General features: G+C 49.3%; 1 protein-coding gene across 1 annotated transcript in view; it reads left to right on the top strand.

Moving 5' to 3' along the window:
• The window catches only part of wscd1a (WSC domain containing 1a), a 230,469-nt gene that overhangs the window by 159,242 nt on the left and 49,450 nt on the right, over nt 1-21,777 (top strand). Inside the window, exon 5 of the mRNA XM_072469546.1 lies at nt 15,435-15,556. Within this exon, the coding sequence (XP_072325647.1) occupies nt 15,435-15,556 (122 nt within the window). The remainder of the gene's footprint in view (nt 1-15,434; nt 15,557-21,777) is intronic.

The following is a 21,777-nucleotide window of genomic DNA, read 5'->3' as shown; positions in this document are numbered from 1 at the left end:
AATGGGAAACCCCATTGACCGGCTGGCAAAATGGAGCATACCGCCGTCGGGGTGAAACCAAAATGTGGCGCGGCGGGCCGGAGAACCAGCCCAAGTACTTTGAGCCAAAGGGCTTCAAATCTCCTCACAGCCTTTGAAATGCAAAACACCTATTCAATTTCTCACAGCTAAACATTGCACTAGCTAATGATTGACAGTTTCATTACTCCAGAGACAGATTCTTGGTGGAATGTTTATCAAAGTACTTTCTGCTGTGAGTTAGAGGAAGTGAAACCACTTAGCTCCTTATGATGTGGCAAGGAGCTATCACTCATAGGGTGTTTATTAAAATTGTGGTTAGCATCAAAGTAGGATCCTGTCGTTGCATTCAAACAGATCTTTGATGGGGGTCTCTGATGGCAATGGCAGGTGGGGGTCTCTGATGGGGGTCTGGTAGTGAGGGGCGGGGTCGGATCACCCTCATGCGTGTGTGCTTGGGGGAGGGGTTGGCCTGTTATTGCCTTGGTTGGGGGGAGGATGCTCCTCCCTGTTAGCGGGGGACGTGGTTAGCATTTTTGGCAGACGTGGACTGTAGCCGGACTGTGGATTGGGTTGTCGGCTTAAAATTGATATCCTACGATCTCTCCTCCCTGCATATATTTATATGGTTAAGTAGAGAGACTTGCACCTAAGCACCTAAGCTGCGCCTCCAGCGTCCATGGAGAGCAGTCCCCATTCTCCGCTGGCGGGAGCACTTAGTCTCCAGAATGGAAATTCCAGAATGTAATATAAAATTACAGAGTTCTTTCCCTATTGCCGTTCTTGCATGTTGGGCTGGATTCTACGCCGCATCCGAAACTCTGCCACTGGCAGCGGGCAGCAGAGAATGCAGCGGTGGGCAGAAAACGGGATTGGTGCCCGACGCCGAACTCGTTCCGATGGTCCAGTTCCTCGCTGGCGTTGGGATTGGGGTTCCCACCCCGTACCAGCGGGAGGATGCAATTGGATTATTAAGCCCCGTTTTCATCCTATTGAAGGGCCAAGCACCCGGTCCTCTGGGCTGGGAATCACCTGGGTGCGAATTGGTGAAGTTCTTGACAAACGTGGCTCTGACGTGTTGGACCTCGCAGTGGGCCAAGGGAGCAACTTTTTAGGGAGATGCGCCCAATGTCCATCGGTAGATTTCCCCCCCCCCTACAGTGCAGGACCAGTCCACCCCCCCTCACCAGAGACCCCCCAATTAGAGAAGCCCTCATCAGACACCCAGTAATTAGAAATGCCTCCCCAAAGAGACCCCCTAATTATAAGGGCCCCTCCAAGAGACTTCCTAATTAGAGAGACCCAACCAGTGACCCCTCATAAGAAAGAATCCTGCCTGGAAACCCCCCATAAGAAAGACTCTGACCTGGAAACACCCCATAAGAATGCCTCCTGCCTGGAAGACCATCCATAAGAAAGACCCCTGTCTGGAAGCTAACGAGAAGGCCAGACAGAGGTAATATTACAAAAAAAAAATCACCTGTGCAATACACCTGCTGGCTCAGGCAGAGGAAGCAGCGCCTGTTAATCCCTGGAAAGGGAAAACCAGCCAGCTGGGTTTAAACCATCAGATCTATGATCTGCAAGCCATTCATTCATTGCTCTGTGAAATAAATCTTACTAGACAGTGATTGACAACTTCCACAAAGCCATCCGCATTATTTCATTCATCTCCATTCATGTTTGAGTGGTTTTGAAGTAGTCAGCTGTGAAACTAACAGAGAAAGCACTTAACTGTCTTTGATATGGTCCAGCAGCTGTCAATCACCGCTACATGTTTATCTACATTGTGGTTAGTTGAAACTTCAAAATGAATCAGATTGTTTCTTTTTAGAGCTCTGCAGGGTTCCATTAAGTCAGGGTAGCAGCTGTTTCTCTGACAAAAATTCTTTTCATGAGTCTGCCTCTTTGTTCTCGAGGAAAGAACACTTTCTGGGAAGCACTCGAGAACAAAGAAGCAAACTCATAAACAATTGCATTATATGTTGTTCTACCCATCTGAGACATCGGCAGGACCAGAAGATCCCACCAGCGACCGGTGGTGAACCACCTCCCCCATCAGAAAGTCCCACCCCAAGAATATAATGCGCATTCTTACTAAACAGAGCAGCATTATCGCTCCCAGATTGGCTGTGCTTCTATGTTCAGCATTCATTCTTCAGATGAAAGGCCTGTGTGTTTATTGTAATGGTCCAGGTGGACATTACAGATCCCATGCCCATCTGGAGATGAATATCTGGTTTCGGAATCCTGCGCCAAATTGCCACCATTGAAAGGATTAACTGACCATTCAGCTGTTTCTGCAACATCGCTGGGACAGAACATCTACACATCAAAGTGCTTTCCGATGCGAAGCTCTTTGAGACATGTCGACATGACAAGGCACCTTGTAAATGCGATTATTTTTGTTGCTGTCACAGTTTACTCAGTCTACAGCATAGTGCAGGAGAGTTGAGAAATGCGCACAATGCCAGACGCCAGTGAACTATCAAATTGTCCTCAGTACACAGGTTGGCAACCTTCCAGATTGTCTGAGTCTCCAGAAATTAAAGATTGATTTCCTAGATGCTACTGTGGGTGGTAAAGGCCTTCAAGAAATTGTGTGGGTTCATTTTTTTCATTTACTTTTAACACAATTGTTTATTAGTTAAAGTATTGCCGATAGGTAAGACAGGCTGTTTGACTGGGTGGGTGGTTGGGGGTGGCAGCTCTTGTGAAACCAATGCTGCCAACTCACCGGTTGTGCTGCACATCAGATCGACTGGCAAAAGCCCAAACTGCTACTGAGATAATTTTTTAAAAATAAATGATTTTGTATTGGGTTTTTGAACAAAGTATATTTACCGTTATGTACACAGAGTAAGATATATATATGGAGAGAAGAGAAGGGCACACACAAACATACCATTAAAAAAAATAATGATAAAAAATAAATAAAAAATAAAGTAAAATAACTGGTAAAATATTATGCACCAGCTCAACAGCAGCAACTCTGTATAATTGGCAATATTATTTCCAACACATAAGTAGGCATCTGTTTGGGGGGGGGGACTGGGGAGGTAAATACACATTTGGGTGCCAAAGAACAAAGAACAAAGAAAATTACAGCACAGGAACAGGCCCTTCGGCCCTCCCAGCCTGCGCCGATCCAGATCCTTTATCTAAACCTGTCTTCTATTTTCCAAGGATCTACTTCCCTCTGTTCCCCGCCCATTCATATATCTGTCTAAAGAACAAAAATGTGTATGTGTGTCTGTGTATGTGTGTGTCTGTGTGTGTGTGTGTGTATGTTTCTGTGCGTGTGTGTCTGTGCATGTGTGTGCGTCTGTGTGTGCTGTCAGCCTGGAGTCACACAGAGGCAAGACTGAATAAGGACGGCAGATTTCCTTCCTAAAGGACACTGGAGAACCAGATGGGTTTTTATAATAGTCACTATTCCTGTGATTAGTTTTAAATACCTGGGCCGGAATTTTCCAAAATTCCCACTGAAAGTCAATGACATTTTGCTGGTTTGTCAAATTTTCCATTTAGTCTGGAAAATCCCAGCCAGATTTATTTAATTAATTGCATTTAAATTCACCATTTGCTAACAGACAGGGCAGGGTTATCACCTTTCCTGTGTTTGTGCTGTGCATAGATTACATAGATTACATAGAACATACAGTGCATGTTGAGGTTTTCTGGTAAATTGTGTTCTACGTGTGATGGTGAGTGAAGGCAGGAATGGAGTTCACTCATTCGACAATCTCCTGCTGAATGCAGTCCAGACTGACAGATCCGAGAAATCACAAGCTCGTAACAGAATACTCGAATGGGTTTGGTGTTTGTGTTGTCACTTGCTTCTCCCGGACGGATTTCGCTGCCGTCTCACGCTCACCTCCGCTTCAGCCGTTCGTCCCGTCTTTCGCCTGTATTCTCCTTGCTATCTGTTCCTGTAGATGCCAAGTTTGGTATCGTTTCCCGTGCCCTCCTTCTGGCTATCATTTCCCTGCCTCCGCCCCCCCCCCCCCCCCCCAACTCCCTGGTTCTCCTCTATTGTTTCCTGTCTCTTCACTCTTCCCCACCCCCCCCACTTCTGCCCCCTTACCCCCTCCCCCCCCTCCTGTGGTTCGCCTTTCTTTCCTCTTACGTTTAGCTGCCCCCCCCCGCCCCCCTCCCCTCCCCCGGTCTATCTCTCCCTCTCATGCTTTTGCTACTTTCCCCTGATTCTTGGTTGCCTGGTTATTCTTCTGCTTGTTCGTTGGCCACAAACAGGTCCCGGAGCAATTGGGTGAGTGATTCACACGTCCTGTGGAAGCCATTGTCTGACCCTCGGATGGCAAATTTGATTTTCTCCATTTGGAGAGATTCCGAGAGGTCGGACAGCCAGTCTGCAGCTTTGGGTGGTGCTGCTGACCGCCAGCCGAACAGGATTCTCCGGCGGGCGATCAGGGAGACAAAGGCAAGGGCATCCGCCCTCCTCCCCAGGAATAGATCTGGCTGGTCTGATACCCCGAAGACCGCCACTTTCGGGCATGGCTCCACCCTCATTCCCACCACTTTGGACGTTGCCTCAAAGAAGGCTGTCCAGTACCCCGCAAGTCTGGGGCAAGACCAGAACATGCGGGTGTGGTTGACCGGGCCTCCTAGGCACCGTTCACACCTATCCTCCACCTCCCGGGAGAACCTACTCATACGGATTCTTGTTAAGTGGGCTTTATGTATCACTTTTAGCTGCGTCAGGCTGAGCCTTCCGCATGTGGAGGTGGAGTTGACCCGATGCAGTGCTTCACTCCAGAGTCCCCACCATATTTCAATCCCCAGGTCTTCCTCCCATTTCTTTTTCATTGCGTCCAGCACGGGGTCAGCCCTTTATACCAGTCAGTCATACATCTCGCTACAGTTCCCTTTATCTAGGATGCTTGTATCCAGTAACTCTTCCAGTAATGTCTGTTGTGGCAGTTGTGGGTATGTCCTTGTCTCCTTTCGTAGGAAGTTTTTGAGTTGCAGGTACCTTAGCTCGTTCCCCCTGGCCAGCTGGAATTTTTCTGTCAGTTCGTCCAGTGTTGCGATCCTGCCATCCGTGTATAGGTCCCTGACTGTCAGTGTCCCTCCGTCCTGTCCCTACTTTTTGAAGGTGGCGTCAGTCAGCGATGGTGTGAACCTATGGTTGTTGCAGATGGGAGCTTTGCCCGACATTTTGGTCAGGCCAAATTGCTGCCGTAGTTGGTTCCAGGACTGGAAGGTGGCTGTCATCACCGGGCTGCTGGAGTGTTTTTTGGGTGGGGATGTGTGTGCCAGCGTGGAGCCGGAACGGAGGGAGGTCCCCCTGCAGAAGGCCTCCTCCGCGCGCACCCACTCGGCATCTGGCTCCTTGATCCACCCCCTTATTCGCTCGGCCATCGCCGCCCAGTGGTGGAATTGTAGGTTTGGGAAGGCTAGCCCCCCCCTGGATTTAGTTTTTTGTAGGACCTTCTTTGGGATCCTAACATTCTTCTTTCCCCCCCCCCCCCCCCCCCCCCCCCCCCCCCCTAAGAACGCCATGATTAGTTTGTCTAGTGCTTTGAAAAAGGTGTTGGGGATGTAGATCGGGATGGATCTAAGTAGGAAGAGGTACCTGGGCAGTACGTTAATTTTGATCCTCTGGACTCTCCCCACGAGCGAGAGTGGGAGTGTGTTCCATCTTTGCAGGTCCTTTTTTACTTCCTCTGCCAGACTGGTGAGGTTCCATTTGTGGATCCCTTTCCAGTCATGGGCTATTTGGATTCCCAGGTAGCGGAATTTGTGTCGGGCTTGTTTAAATGGCAGTCCTGTTACTGCTGCCCCCCCCTACTTGTGGGTGTACCGGGAAGATCTCTCTTTTGCTCATGTTGAGTTTGTAGCCCGAGAAGGTGCCAAACTCTTTCAGGAGCGCGATGACTCCGCCCATGCTGCTTTGTGGGTCCAAAATATAGAGGAGCAGGTCATCTGCATAGAGTAAGACTCTGTGCTCTCTGCTGCCCCTTTGGATCCCCCTCCAGCTTTTTGCTGCTCTGAGCGCAATTGCTAGTGGCTTGATCGCTAGAGCGAACAGCAGCGGGGACTGTGGGCATCCTTGTCTGGTGCCCCTGTGCAGCTGGAAGTATCGGGAGTTGGTGTTGTTGGTCCGTACGCTCGCCATGGGAGCGTTGTATAGGAGCTTTACCCAGGAGGTGAACCCTGTTCCAAGCCCGAACAGCTCCAGTATCTCTATGAGGTATTTCCATTTGACCCTGTCAAAGGCCTTTTCTGCATCTAGGGAGACGATCCCCTCTGGTGTTCTCTCCCCGGAGGGGGTCATAATCACGTTTAGCAGGCGCCTGATGTTCGAGGAAAGCTGTCTACCTTTGACAAAGCCCGTCTGGTCCTCTGCGACGACCTCTGGCATGCAGTCTTCTAGCCTTTTGGCTAGGATTTTGGCCAGTATTTTGGCATCTGCATTCAGCAGTGAGATGGGTCTGTATGACCTACATTCCGTTGGGTCTTTGTCTTTCTTAGGTATCAGCGAGATTGAGGCCTGCGCTAGCGTGGGTGGCACTGTGCCCCTAGCTAGCGAGTCTGTGAACATCTCCCGCCGGTGCGGGGCTAGTGCTGTAACACATTTTTTGTAGCGGGTTCCCAGCGCCTTCCCCGCCTGCATGGAGCTAATGCTGTCCATGATCTCTCCCAGTGCTAGTGGTGCTTCCAGGCCCCGTTTTCTGCCCTCCCCCACGACTGGTATGTCCAGTCCATCAAGGAAACATTTCATCCCGGACTCCCCCATTGGGGGCTCTGAGATGTACAGCCCTTGGTAGAAGGCCTTGAAGGTTTTGTTGATCTTTTATGGTTCTGTTTCTAATGTGCCTCTCGTATCCCTAATTTGTGCAATTTCTCTGGTGGGTGCCTGCTTTCTCAGCTGGTGTGCCAACAGGCGGCTGGCTTTGTCTCCATGTTCACATAGGGTCCCACGTGCTTGGCGGAGTTGAAGCACTGCTTTCCTGGTGGAGAGCAGATCAAAGTTCCTTTGTATCTCTTTCCTCTCCGCCAGGAGATCTACGGTCGGGGTCGCTGAGTATTTGTGGTCTACCTCCGGTATGGAGTCGACCAGCTGCTGCCTAGCCCCCCTTTCCTCCCTATCTCTTCGCGCTTTGAAAGCGATAATTTCCCCTCTTAGTACGGCCTTTAGCGCTTCCCAGAACGTGGAGGGTGAGACCTCCCCGTTCTGATTGTTCTCCGTGTACTCTGCTATTGCCTGCGATATCTTTCCGTTGAAGGCCTTGTCTGCTAGCAGGGCAATGTCTAACCTCCATGGGGGGCGTTGGGCCCTGCCCGTCTCCAGCCTCACGTCCATGTAGTGTGGAGCATGGTCTGATATCACAATTGCATTTTGTCTATCCCCGGAAGCACTGTTTTCCCCACCACAAAGAAGTCAATTCTGGTGTATACGTTGTGTACTGTGGAGAACTCCTTCTCCCCTGGGTGGGTAAACCTCCAGGGGTCCACCGTTCCCATTTGTTCCATAAAGTGACCGAGTTCTACTGAGATAATTTAACATTAAATAATAAACTGACTAAGGTAAGAGAAATAAAATGCAAAGAAGACTTATACAGACTCAAAACGCTAACTCTGTTTTTGTCGCCAAAGATGGTGCCAGATCTGCTGTGTGTTTTCTGTTTTAGTTTCAGCTTTCCAGTGTCCACAGTGTTTCGCTTTTGTTTTGGTGAAAGAAAATAGCCTGTTTTTCAATGAAATAGAATCGTGCATCATATTTTTAAAATATTCATTCGCAGGCTGGCTAGGCCAGCATTTATTGTCCATCCCAAATTATCCTTGAGAAGGTGGTGGTGACCTGCCTTCTCGTTGCAGTCCATATGGCGCAGGAACACCAGCTGTGCTGGATTTTGATCGAGCAACATTGAAGGAGCGGTGATAGAATTCCAACTCAGGATTGTGTGTGATCTGGAGGTGAATTTGCAGATGGTGGTTTTCCCATGGAACTGTTGCCTTTGCCCTTCGAGGCAGTAGAGGCAATGCGCTGGATTCTCCGATTTTGCGGCTATGTGCTGACGCCGGCGTGGGAACTGGAGCATTTTACGATGCCAAAATCGGGGCCGAACCCTCGCCGATTCCGGGGCCAGTGAGGGGATGGCAGTCGCGTGGGATAAAACTACTGACTCATGCTTCAAAAACGGCCAGAGAACGGCCGGATCCGTGGCCGCGCATGTGCACGGTGACGACCTGCAGCGGTCGTGTGCGGTTCCAACCTGCCAAATACTGCCCCACAGAACAACCCCTGGCCACTCTCCACCAGTGTCCCCAGCCCTCGCGGAAGCCCCCCCCCGGCCAGCAGCACAGCTCCCGGCCGTCTGTGGCGGCACTGGACACTGTCCGCGGCAGCCACTCCAGGTTCCCGACCGCTCAGACCACACGTCAACCATGCAGTCTGGAACTCAGCCCATCAGGGGTGGAGCATCGGGGGTTGGCCTTCCGGTGACCCGCCGACGCTGTGCAGTGCGCAACGTGTGCGCCATTTCGGACAGGGCGGAGATGAGAGAACCGTGTCAAACCGACGCCGCCCCCGATTTGGGTGTCGGAAGGGATTCTCCGCATGATCGCTGATTACGATATGGCCATTGGGCAACCGAGAATCCCGCCCAAGGTGTTTGGAAGGTGCTGTCGAAGGAGCCTTGTTGAGTTGCCACAGTGTATCTTGTAGATGTACACATGGGCTTCCGGTTGCGGCGATGCTCAGCTAAGCCGCACGTTTCGGCGGCTCCAGTCTGACGGACTTTTGGGCTCTTTTTGAGAGCCCCAACAGGACATTTTCGTGACAAAACCCGGTGTGGGGTGAAGCAAAAGGGAGTCCCCCCCCAGTGTGAAAGAAAAAGATCGGCGGCAGTAGCCAGATCACGGAGGATCCTCGAGCGCAGCAGCAGAGGAAAGAAAGAAACAAGATGGCGTTGGAGGGAGCCCAGGCGACATGGGGACCAGACCAGGATGAATTACTCAGACGGTGTGTGGAGGTGTTAGAAAAGGAGGTGCTGGCCGCGATGTTACAGGCAATCGAGGGGCTTAAAGAGACACAAAAGGCCCAGGCGATAGAACTCCGTGTGGTGGAGCAGAAGGTAACTGATAACGAGGACGAGATCTTGGGCCTAGCGGTCAAAATGCAGACGCACGAGGCGCTTCATAAGAAGTGCATTGAAATAATTGAAGCCCTGGAAAATAGATCAAGGAGAAAGGACCTCCGGATCCTGGGTCTCCCCGAGGGAGTGGAAGGAGCGGACGGCGGGGCTTATGTGAGCACGATGCTACATTCCCTAATGGGAGCTGAGGCCCCCTCGGGCCCCTTGGAAGTGGCAGGGGCCCACCGGGTCCCTGCGAGGAGACCAAAGGCTGGAGAACCACCAAGGGCGATGGTCATGCGATTTCACCGCTTCAACGACAGAGAGGTTGTTTTGAGCTGGGCCAAGAAGGTACAAAATAGCAGATGGGAGAATGCAGTGATACGAGTGTATCAGGACTGGAGTACGGAGGTGGCGAGAAGGAGGGCGAGTTTCAATTGAGCCAAGGAGGTGCTGCATAAGAAGAAGGTAAAGTTCGGGATGTTGCAGCCGAATGGATGGGTGGGACAGGTGTTCCACTCAGGGCTGGACGCAAAGAATAGAGGGGTGGCCATATTGGTGGGGAAACGGGTGGCGTTCGAGGCTAGGAACATTGTAGCGGACAGCGGTGGCAGATATGTGATGGTGAGTGGCAGACTGCAGGGAATGGAGGTTGTGCTGGCCAATGTATATGCCCCGAACTGGGATGATGCGGGATTTATGAAGCGGATGCTGGGACGTATCCCGGACCTGGAGGTAGGAAACCTGGTAATGGGTGGGGGGGACTTCAACACCGTGCTAGACCCAGGGTTAGATAGATCGAGATCCAGGACCGGAAGAAAGCCGGCAGCGGCCAAGGTGCTTAGGGGGTTTATGGACCAAATGGGGGGAGTGGATCCGTGGAGATTTGCTAGGTCGCTGGCCAAAGTGTTCTCCTTTTTCTCCCATGTCCATAAGGTATACTCCCGGATAGATTTCTTCATTTTGGGAAGGTCACTGATTTCGAGGGTGGAAGGAACGGAGTACTCGGCCATAGCTGTTTCAGACCATGCCCCACATTGGGTGGATCTGGAACTAGGAGAGGAGAGGGAACAGCGCCCACTCTGGCGACTGGATGTGGGATTATTGGCGGATGAGGGAGTCTGCGGAAGGGTGCGGGGATGTATCGAAAGGTACCTGGAGGCCAATGATAATGGGGAGGTCCGAGTGGGGGTAGTATAGGAAGCGCTGAAGGTGGTGGTCAGGGGAGAGTTGGTCTCCATCAGGGCTCACAAGGGGAAAACAGAGGCCAAATAGAGGGAAAGATTACTGGGGGAGATTTTGAGTGTGGATAAAAGATATGCGGAGGCCCCGGACGAAGGACTATATAGGGAGAGGCGAAGACTCCAGACGGAGTTTGACCTGCTGACCACAGGGAAGGCAGAGGCACAGTGGAGGAAGGCACAGGGGATGAGATATGAATATGGGGAAAAGGCAAGTCGCCTGTTGGCCCACCAGCTTCATAAGAGGACAGCGGCGAGGGAAATAGGGGGAGTTAGGGATGAAACGGGAACTACGGTGCGGAGAGCAGGGAAGGTAAATGAGGTGTTTAAGATCTTTTATGAGAGGTTATATAGGTCCTAACCCCCGGAGGGAAAAGAGGGGATGCAGCAGTTTCTGGACCAACTAAGGTTCCCGAGGGTGGAGGAGCAGGAGGTGGCAAGCCTGGGGGCGCCAATTGGGGTGGACGAGGTGACCAAAGGGCTGGGGAACATGCAGGTAGGGAAGGCCCCGGGACCTGAAGGGTACCCGGGGGAATTTTACAGGAAACACGTGGACTTGTTGGCCCCGCTGCTGGTAAGAACCTTCAACGAGGCCAGAGAAGGGGGGACAATGTTGGAGGTGACGATATCACTAATCCTGAAGCGAGATAAAGATCCGCTGCCATGCGGGTCTTATAGGCCTATCTCGCTCCTGAATGTGGACGCCAAGTTGTTGACAAAAGTGCTGACAAAGAGGATAGAGGATTGTGTCCCGGGGTGGTGCACGAAGATCAGACAGGGTTCGTAAAGGGGAGACAAATGAATGTCAACGTGCGACGGCTATTGGGGGCGATAATGATGCCCCCAGCAGAGGGGGAGGCAGAGATAGTGGCGGCAATGGATGCAGAGAAGGCATTTGATAGGGTAGAGTGGGAGTATTTATGGGAGGTGCTGAGGAGGTTTGGGTTCGGAGAGGGGTTTGTCAGCTGGGTTAAACTCCTCTATGGGGCCCCAATGGCAAGTGTAGTCACAAATCGGCAAAGATCGGAGTATTTTCGGTTACATAGGGGCACAAGACATTACTGTTCGCGCTGGCAATTGAACCACTGGCCATAGAGCTGAGAGACTCCAGGAAATGGAGAGGGGTGATTAGAGGGGGAGAGGAACACCGAGTGTCACTCTACGCAGATGACCTACTGCTGTATGTGGCGGATCCAGTGGGGGGGATGACAGAGGTTATGCAGATATTGAGGGAGTTTGGAGATTTCTCAGGATATAGGCTTAACATGGGGAAGAGTGAGCTTTTCGTACTACACCCTGGGGACCAGAGTAGAGGGATAGATGGCCTGCCGCTAAGGAGAGTGGAAATGAACTTCCGATATTTGGGGATTCAGATAGCCAGGAGCTGGGGAAACTTACACAAACTCAATCTGACTCGGCTGGTGGAGCAAATGGAAGAGGATTTCAAAAGGTGGGATATGCTGCCGCTGTCACTGGCGGGCAGAGTGCAGGCGATTAAGATGATGGTCCTCCCGAGGTTCCTATTTGTGTTTCAATGTCTCCCCATATTGATCACTAAGGCCTTTTCCAAGAAAATAGATAGGAGCATCATGAGCTTTGTGTGGGCAGGGAAGGCCCCGAGGGTAAGGAGGGGGTTCCTGCAACGTAGCAGGGACAGAGGGGGACTGGCGTTGACGAACTTGGGCGACTATTACTGGGCCGCCAATGTGGCGATGATCCGCAAGTGGATGATAGAGGGAGAGGGGGCGGCGTGGAAAAGGCTGGAGATGGCGGCCTGTAAAGGAACAAGCTTAAAAGCGCTGGTGATGGCGCCACTACCACTCTCCCCGAAAAGGTTTACCACAAACCCAGTGGTGGCGGCAACATTAAGTATCTGGGAGCAATGGAGGCGACAGAAGGGTGTGTTGGAAGCCTCGGTGTGGTCCACGATCAGGAACAACCATAGGTTTGCCCCAGGGAGGTTGGACGGAGGGTTCCAGAGCTGACACCGCGCAGGAATTAGGAGAGTGGGAGACTGATTTATAGATGGGACATTTGCAAGCTTGGGAGCGCTAGAGGAAAAGTATGAGCTGCCTCCGGGGAATATCTTTAGGTATATGCAGGTGAGGGCGTTCACGAGACAACAGGTGAGGGAATTTCCGCTGCTCCTGACACAGGGGATTCAAGATAGAGTGCTTTCGGGGGTGTGGGTCGGGGAGGGCAAAGAGTCCGAAATATACCGGGAGATGAGAGAAGAGGGGGAGGAGCTGGTAGAAGAGCTGAAAGGAAAATGGGAAGAAGAGCTCGGGGAGGAGGTTGAGGAGGGTTTGTGGACTGATGCCCTAAGTAGGGTAAATTCCTCTTCCTCGTGTGTCAGGCTTAGCCTGATCCAATTTAAGGTGCTACATAGAGCACATATAACGGGAGCGAGGTTGAGCAGGTTCTTCGGAGTGGAGGACAGGTGCGGGAGGTGCGGGGGAAGCCCGGCGAACCACACACATATGTTTTGGTCGTGTCCAGCACTGGAGGGGTATTGGAGGGGAGCAGCAAGAGTGATCTCGAAGGTGGTGAAGGTCCGGGTCAAGCCAGGCTGGGGGTTAGCTATATTTGGGGTAGCGGATGAGCCATGAGTGCAGGAGGCGAAAGAGGCCGATATTGTGGCCTTTGCGTCCCTGGTAGCCCGGCGAAGGATTTTACTCATGTGGAAGGAAGCGAAACCCCCCGGCGTGGAGGCCTGGATAAACGATATAGCAGGGTTCATAAAACTGGAACGGGTGAAGTTTGCGCTGAGAGGATCAGCTCAGGGGTTCTCCAGGCGGTGGCAACCGTTCCTCGACTATCTAGCGGAACGTTAGGGGGAAAATAGATAGCCAGCAGCAGCAGCCCAGAAGGGGAGGGAAGGAGGGGGGCGGGGGGGGGGTAAATTGTTTTTGTTCTAGATAGGGTGGAGGGGCGGAGGGGGAGCACTATTTTGTGTTATTTTGTTAGTTCACTACTTTATTTAAACAATGTTATCTATTAGTTATCATGTTACCGCTTTTGTTGATTTGTAAGGAGGAAAAATTGTGTTTGAAAACTTTAATAAAATATATATTTTTTTTAAATGAAAAAAAAGTAGATGTACACACGGCTGCCATTGATTGTGGAGGGGTGAATGTTTGAGGTGCTGGCTGGGGTGCTTTGTACATGGTGGACAGGCTTTGGGGAGTCAGGACAGGAGCTACCCATGCATTTTAAAACTAATCTCAGCAGATTAATTCAGCAGAAATCTACACTGGGATCTTGTTTTGAACCAGGACAGCGTTTCTTGTCTCAGCTACACAGTCAGAACTTGGTTTCATGTAGTAGTTTTAATGTAGAACATACTCCAATCTGACCCACAGAAGTACAAAATGGGCACCTAATTTAGGAGGAATAACCAAAGCTCAGTCAAACAAAAGGGTTTTAAGGAGGTTCTCATAGAATAGAATCCTTACAGTGCAATAGGAGGCCATTTGCTCCAACCCTCCGAAAGAATGCCCAACCTAAGCTCACTCTCCCACCCTATCCCCGTAACCCAACCTAACCTGCACATCTTTGGATGCTAAAGGCAATTTAGCATGGCCAATCCACCTAACCTCCAAGTTTTTGGACTGTGGGAGGAAACCGGAACACCTGGAGGAACCCACGCAGGCACAGGGAGGAAGTGCAAACTCCACCCAAGACAGTCACCCAAGATTGGAATTGAACTCGGACCCTTGGCACTATGAGGCAGCAATGCTAACCATTGTGCAAGTCCTGCCTCAGAGAGAACTGATGGCCAATCACGTCACTGAGAGCAGTGGCCACTGCTTGTACTCCAAGAAGTCTCCAAAATGTCAATGTGCCAGGGGCCCACAGGACACAAGGAAGTTCGAGGTCTTGGATGACTTGGGAAGGGGAGGCCCAGAGATGGGGAGGATTGTGGGAGGGGATTACGATTTGAAGGGCATGCAGGAGGGAGCACCTAAGAGGCCAACACCTTTGGGAAGTGGGCCTGTAATGGAGATGAAACTCCCCCCCCCTCCCCCCCCTCTTCCCCCCAACCCCTATCCCACCGGCACGCTGCCTGAGGCCTGAGCAGGTCACCTGCTGGGCATTTCCCCACCATTCCTGGAGCCCACCTGTTGGCCACCGATTAACCACTTAGGACTTCAACTGGGGTGAGGCTGGTGGGTCACCCATGCCTTGCCTGCCCCTATAAGATCGCAGACAGATCGGGAGAATATGGGAGGGCAGAAGGAACGGCCATCTGAGGAATTTCACACGCCCCCTGCCTGCAAAGCTGCCAGTGGGACCCATAACATTCCTCCATAATTTCCAGAGAACACTGCCATTGCATTCTGTTCTTTTATTTAATTTTCATTCAACCAAAATGTAATTTGTGGGATCATCAATTGTAACTAACAGTTGCTAGACTTTGTTTGATAACTGATCTACAGTAAATATTCTGCTATTCCCGCACACGGCAGATTCTTCTGTAGCTCCAAATTGCATTGATATATTTTCATTGATTTCTTGCACTGTGCGCTGTCCTCTGTTGTGTCAACAATCAAGTCCAGCTTTATCGCCCTCTTAAATTAGTCAGGAAATGTTTATTGCCTATACCTCAAGAGACAATCATAATGGGTTCACAGTATCATCAATTATTAGTTAACAAATGATCTTTTTAAAAAAACTTTCAGATATTTTTTTAAAATTCCAGAACCTCTTTCATCAAGCGTTTTGTCACCTCTTCGAATATTTCCTCATTTTCTGTTCTGATTACACTTCTGGAAAGCACCTTGGGATGTTTTTCTATGTTTAAATGCAAGTTGTTGTTTCCCAGATGCACTGAATGTGCATTGACGCCTGAGATAATTGAGGGAGAAACCCATGTTTCTACCAAAGGACTGACAGGATTCTGGAGCTGTTTCCTTGTTGGTAAGCAGCACTTTGACAGCATTTGCAGTATCACAACCCCATTCTCACACACTTACTTTAGGTGGGTGCAGACAGCAGAGGGTGTTATTCTCAAATAATTGTGCTTGGCCCATTGTTGTTGATTTAAAGTAATATGCACTTTATGTTGCTTCAGATAGGAATGTTCTCTATCGAGGATGTTTCAAGATACCCAGGAATCTAACTGCAACGTTCCCCGTCTATTCAATCCAGTCTAACATGACCGTTGCTAAATGCACTGAATTCTGCACTAAAAAGGTAAGTGTGGATGGAGTCTTTCATTAAGGAGGATAATGGATATAATTGCATATCATGGTTGGGCCATTGTTTTCAATGTGAAAGTGATGAGTTATGTGGAAAATGCAGAGGTTAATGGGCAGCACGGTAGCATAGTGGTTAGCGCTATGGCTTCACAGTGCCAGGATCCCAGGTTCGATTCCTGCTTGGGTTTGTGCGTAGTCTGCATGTTCTCACCGTGTCTGCGTGAGTTTCCTCCGGGAGCTCTGGTTTCCTCCCACAGTTCAAAGATGTGCAGGTTAGGTGGATTGGCCATGCTAAATTGCCCTTAGGTTAGATGGGGTTGCAGGGTCACGGGGATAGGGTGGAGCTGTTGGCTTAAGTAGGGTGCTCTTTCCAAGAGCCGGTGCAGACTTGATGGGCTGAATGGCCTCCTTATGCACTGTAAGTTCTATGAAACTCTATAATGAAAGTTTAGATTGCATTTGAACATTGGTATTATCTGTGCGAGAGGGTTTGTCCGAATTCCCAGCAAGGTACTTGGTGACAATTCCGAGCAGAGTTGAACAGTTAATCCTGGCATGGTGATCTTCATGTCAATAAGTCTGAGGAAGTCACAATGCTCTGGCCACCACTGCATGGAGCAGGATTGATTTAACTGTCTGGCCTTTTCTGGCCCAATAATTTTGTATCTTTGCTCTTTAAAGACACGAGCAAACCTACTGTATCTTTCCAGTATTCTTGTTTTCACTTCACACTTTTTTGGACTGAGAATTCTTTTGTTTTAATGAAATGGTAGCCTAAACATGAATACCACTGAATATAAAATCCCAATGAACACAGAATTGACATCGCTTACAATCTAAGAGCTAAATGAGTGTAGAACTGCCTTATCAGATATGGTGCAGAAATTGAGCTATCGTCTAGAAAGGACTCTAAGCTGGTTAGCACTGCTGCCTCACAGCACCAGAGACCTGGGTTTGATTCTGACCTTGGTCGAGTCCTGTGTGCAGTTTGCCCTTTCTCCCCTTATCCGTGTGAGTTTCCTCGGGTGATTTGGTTTCCTCCCATAGTCCAAAAATGTGCAGGGTTGGTCGATTGGCCATGTTAAATTACCCCTTAGTGTCGCTTAGGTTAGATGGGGTTTACAGGGATAGGTGCGGGCCTAGGTAGGATGCTCTTTCAGAGGGTTGGTGCAGACCCGATGGGCCTAATGGCCCCCTTCTGCACTGTAGGGAATTCTATGACAGGGATTAGCTAGTCATTAAATACGAAAACTGAAAAACACACAATGGATGTGAGATAAATATAATGATTGTGAAAGCTACTTCAATTAATTAAAGGCACAAGATGGTTTTTCTTTTAGATTTAATATCCAACGACAGAAGTGAACGACGTATACCAGCAATAACATGCGTATACCAGCAATAACATGCTGCTCATGTTGCAAGATCAGGGGAGGGCATGGCCCAGCTGTGAGGGAAGAGAGTGTTTGGCTCATGGGTCAAACTTCCACCAGGAAGCAGATTGACTGCGTGGAGACAGCAATGTGGTTTGATGGGACAGCAGTGCATGGTGAGGCTCAAGCTCAATGGGGACACCTATGACTAAAATGTGTCAGCTGGTCTAGACTAACCTGCAGGGTAGTCCGTTATCCACATTGTACTACCAGTATCATGAAAGGTCTCTAATACCCTCAATCTTTATTCCACAAGCTCCTGTCAGGTACACACATGAGTTGCCGGTTCATTTTTCTCTATGCCTGCTAGTAAAGCATTTGAAATCATGAGAGATTATATCCCTGCCCGTCCAACAGAACATTTAAGAGACTCACCGGCTTATCTGCTTAGATCAAGATTATTTCTGACCGTTTGCCATGTTATCCTGTGGGATTCACTTATATTTAGGTGGTTGCCATTCTGTACCATATACAATCCAGCAAAAACAATGAGAGACTATCTAGCTAATTTAACTATTAGGTACGGAATGAATTCTAACCACAATACCAAGGCTCTTTTGTTCTTTAACTTGTACTCTATCCCCCAGAGGAGTAAACGAGATTGTGGCTTAACATGCCTTGAGAAAGACAGCACCGCCAACAGTGCAGCACTCCTCTGGTACTGCACTGAGGTTAATATTTGTGCTCAAGTCCTGGAATTGGACTTGAACCTAGAACATTGTGAATGAGAGGGCTGCCAACTGAGCCATGGCTCAACAATAAATCCTGCACAAACTAGATTGATGTTTCTGCATTTTGTCTCTGCTCTTGGCATTCACTCACCTTCTGTAGTATCGGAGACTGGCGGGATGATGTCAGGTTGTGACCCAATGTCATTATGCCATAATTTACGTAAGCAAGGAGGTCGGGGAGTGGGAGTGAGGGCGGCAGGCACTTGATTTATTGCCTTAAAATCCAGCCACATGTGTCACCATTATAAAAGGACTGGATTGAGAATCAGCTGGGCTGTGTTCCATAGCAGATAAGCCAGCAGTTGCACATAACGTCTGGCAACTTTGATGATGAGTCAGAGAACTGCTGCCTTCAATGGTTTTCTTCCTCAGCATGATATTCTTTAAGAAGTGGGGAAAACATTCAAAGAATCTGTAGGTATTTCAGAAATTTCATCTGTACACATACTTTATTCTGCATTTGATGACCCCATGCATGGTAGCATTGTGGATAGCACAATTGCTTCACAGCTCCAGGGTCCCAGGTTCGATTCCGGCTTGAGTCACTGTCTGTGCGGAGTCTGCACATCCTCCCCGTGTGTGCGTGGGTTTCCTCCGGGTGCTCCGGTTTCCTCCCACAGTCCAAAGATGTGCAGGTTAGGTGGATTGGCCATGATAAATTGCCCTTAGTGTCCAAAATTAACCTTAGTGTTGGGTGGGGTTACTGGGTTATGGGGATAGGGTGGAGGTGTTGACCTTGGGTAGGGTGCTTTTTCCAAGAGCTGGTGCAGACTTGATGGGCTGAATGGCCTCCTTCTGCACTGTAAATTCTATGATTCTATGATAATCTATGATAATCTATGATGCTGACATATTTGTGTTTACCGTAAAGCTTTAGATGAGGTGCTCCTGGTGGTTATGGTTGTTGCAACCGGGTGAGAGTGGCTAGCGTAATCTAGTCTCATAACCCCGTAAACGGATGAACATTAATATCACGTTAATTTTTTTAAGGCCACAGGCGAACACATTATTAACAATGAGAATGATTATTACTTCCTCTGAAGTATTTGCAAGCTTGTCTGCAGTAGTGGAAATCTAGCTTCAAATGTTATCATGAACAGATCAGGACAGTTTCTCTCTGAAGACATTTATTCAGTGGAAATAGAAAAAACAGTAAAAAAATAATCCTTTCCTTGCATATATGAAGTACAGTTTACTGGCGAGATGTTGCTTTTGCCATTCGAGTTGGCAAGGATAACCTGGACTTTGGTTGAATATGAATTTATTTGGGTCCACAATGCAGAGATTTACAGCTCGGAATTAATATTGATACTCTCTGGAGGTATGCGTTTGAACAAATGCTACTCGAATTATACCAAAGTTGCCAGCAAAGAATCAGTCACAAGCTCCACGTCTAAGATTCCACCTTTGCATCATCGCTGCCTCATTCCTTACCCTTCACCCCTTTTTTGTCGGGTCCCAAAGCAGACAGGCAGCATTTGAAGCATTGTGGAAGTAAATTTCAAATGCCAGAGAGATTAAGTGAAAGGGCAATGCTGTGGTCATTGGAGTATTACATAGGCAAGGTGAGGCCATCCACTTTGGACGTCCAAAGATGTGCAGGTTAGTGGATTGGCCATGATCAATGCATAGGGTTGCAGGGGATAGAGGCAGGGGTGGACCTGAATAGAGTGTTCATTTGGAGGGTGGGTGCAATCTCGATGGGCCGAATGGCCTCTTTCTGCACTGTTGGGATTTGATAAAGGATAAAACAGAGTACTTCCTGAATGGTGAAAATCTAGTAACAGTGGACATCCAAAGAGACTTGGTGGGGCAGGGGGAAGTAGGGGCTTGAGGGTGGGTCATGCACAAGAGCATTAATATGTCATGAATCAATACAGAAAGTAATCAAAATGTCCAACAGAATTCTGGCCTTCATATCTGGAGGTCAATGGTGATGAGGTGCACTGGGACAAAAGTCATGCTTTAGCAATACAAAGCCCTGGTTAGACCACACCTGCAGTATTGTGAGCAGTTCTCAGCACCACTCCCTCGCGAAGATTAAATGAGCCTTCCAGGGAGTGCAGTGTACATTTACCTGAAGGATTGAATTACAAGGAGAGATTGCTGTAATTACGGCCCTATTCCCTGGAATTGAGAAGGTTAAGGGGTGAGTTGGAGAGGCAGTGGCGTAGTGGTATTGTTACTGGAGTAGTAATGCTCAGGGCTCCCAGGTTCAAATCCACCCACTGCAGATGGTGACATTTTGAATTCAGTAAATCTGGTGATGACCATGAAACCATTGGCAATTGTCGTTTACTATCTGCTTCACTAATGTCCTCTGGGGAAGGAAATCGGCCATCCTTACCTGGTCTGGCCTACATGTGACTCCAGATCCACAGCAATGTGGTTGACTCTTAACTGCCCTTCAAGGGAAATTAGGGATGGGTAATAAATGCAGCCTGTGCTGCCCACATCCCATGAGCGAATATTTAAAAAAACAAGATATTAAGAGTAACTGATAGGGTAGACAGAGAGAAATGGGGCGGGATTCACCATTGGCTGACATTGAAATCACAAAATGCGATTGGATGGAGAATAGCCTCCGCCGCCAAAATCACGGTCGGCACCGGTTTGACAACAAATCGGGATCCTCCTGCACCCTTAAAATGGCGTAAATGCCACGTGCTGTTTAAGCACCGTTGGCGTATCATTAGTGGGCCTGACCCTCTATTCCCCGGGGCTTCCACGATTCACCGCTGCCGATGGGCCGAATTCTCAACGGCGCGGTTCACTTGTGGTCTCAGTGGTCAGGAAGCTGGCGTGGTGGCTGCAGACTGTGCCCAGCGCCGCCACAGTTGGCCGGGAGCCGGGCTGCCGGCTGGGGGGGGGGGGGGTTCCGTAAGGGCTGGGGGGACTGACGGGGGTGGCTCGGGGGGCAGTATTTGGTAGGTCGGGTCCACGCATGGCCGGTGCCATGTCCTACGAGGCGACCTCTGCAGGTCATCGCCGTGCGCATGCGCGGCCATGGGCCCGGCCGTTCTCCAGCCATTTTTGTCGTGGGAGCCAGGGTATTACTCGGCGTGGCTGCCAGCCCCTCACTGGGCGCAGGATGGGTGAGCGTTCGGCGCCGATTTTTCCAGCGTAGAACGCCACAGTTCCTCCGCTGGTGTCAACACTTAGTCTCAAAAATGGTGAATCCAGCCAATGATCTCTGCTGGTTAGGAAGTCCAGGACTTGGCGGGGGTGGGGAAATAATTTAAAAATCAGATCCCAATTCAAAGTGAAATTAAGCAATGCTTACACACAAATGGTGCAGAAGTTTGGAATAGTCTTGGAAATATATGCCAGATTGATTGTTGAACATAAAACTGAGATTAATAGACCTTTACCTATGATATTGAGGAATATGAATCAAAGATGGGCAAACAGAATTAACAGCAGTGATCTCATTGAATGGCAGAATAGACCAACTTAATGGCTTAATGACCAACTCTTGATTCTGTGTTTCATGGAAGGGAACAAGCAAAGTGGTGATAGTGAGGGCAAGCGGACAGGGATGGAGTGTGAGGGTGGGTGGGAGGGAGAGGGGGGTCAACTACTTGAGTTCTGAAGTTGAATTTGATTGTTAATATTCATCAAAAAACCTTGCATCTCCACCTGATAATAGGCAAAAGCAAGTGGGAAAATACTTTTCTCGCTCAGCTCTCATTTTAGAAGCTTCCAGAAAATGCTGACTAAATAGGAGATCGATGACTATACCCCATCCACGCTGCGAGTCCTATGAAAATAAAGTATGGGTTCAAAGTGGGGTAAGAAGGCACTTTTGAACTTCCATTGACTTGTGGTTAGGAGGATTCTGTGCCTTTTAATTCTGTTCGTGACACCTTTGAGCTGTGGCATTACAAGACGAATCATGATCCCATTCGCAGTGCTACAGATGCCAGATTACTAGTGATGCCCATGTTCCCGCTTCCTTCAAAGCAAATGAGCCATCAGTCTGGGGACTGATATAAAATGTAAGCGAAAGTGCTGGGAAAATAAAATCTAGTCTTATCTCCTTTGAACCAGTT

The sequence above is a fragment of the Scyliorhinus torazame genome, chromosome 12 (assembly GCF_047496885.1).
Source record: "Scyliorhinus torazame isolate Kashiwa2021f chromosome 12, sScyTor2.1, whole genome shotgun sequence".
Lineage (NCBI taxonomy): Eukaryota > Metazoa > Chordata > Chondrichthyes > Carcharhiniformes > Scyliorhinidae > Scyliorhinus > Scyliorhinus torazame.
Note: the sequence above shows the minus strand (reverse complement) of the source record. Positions and strands in the feature narration are given on the sequence as shown.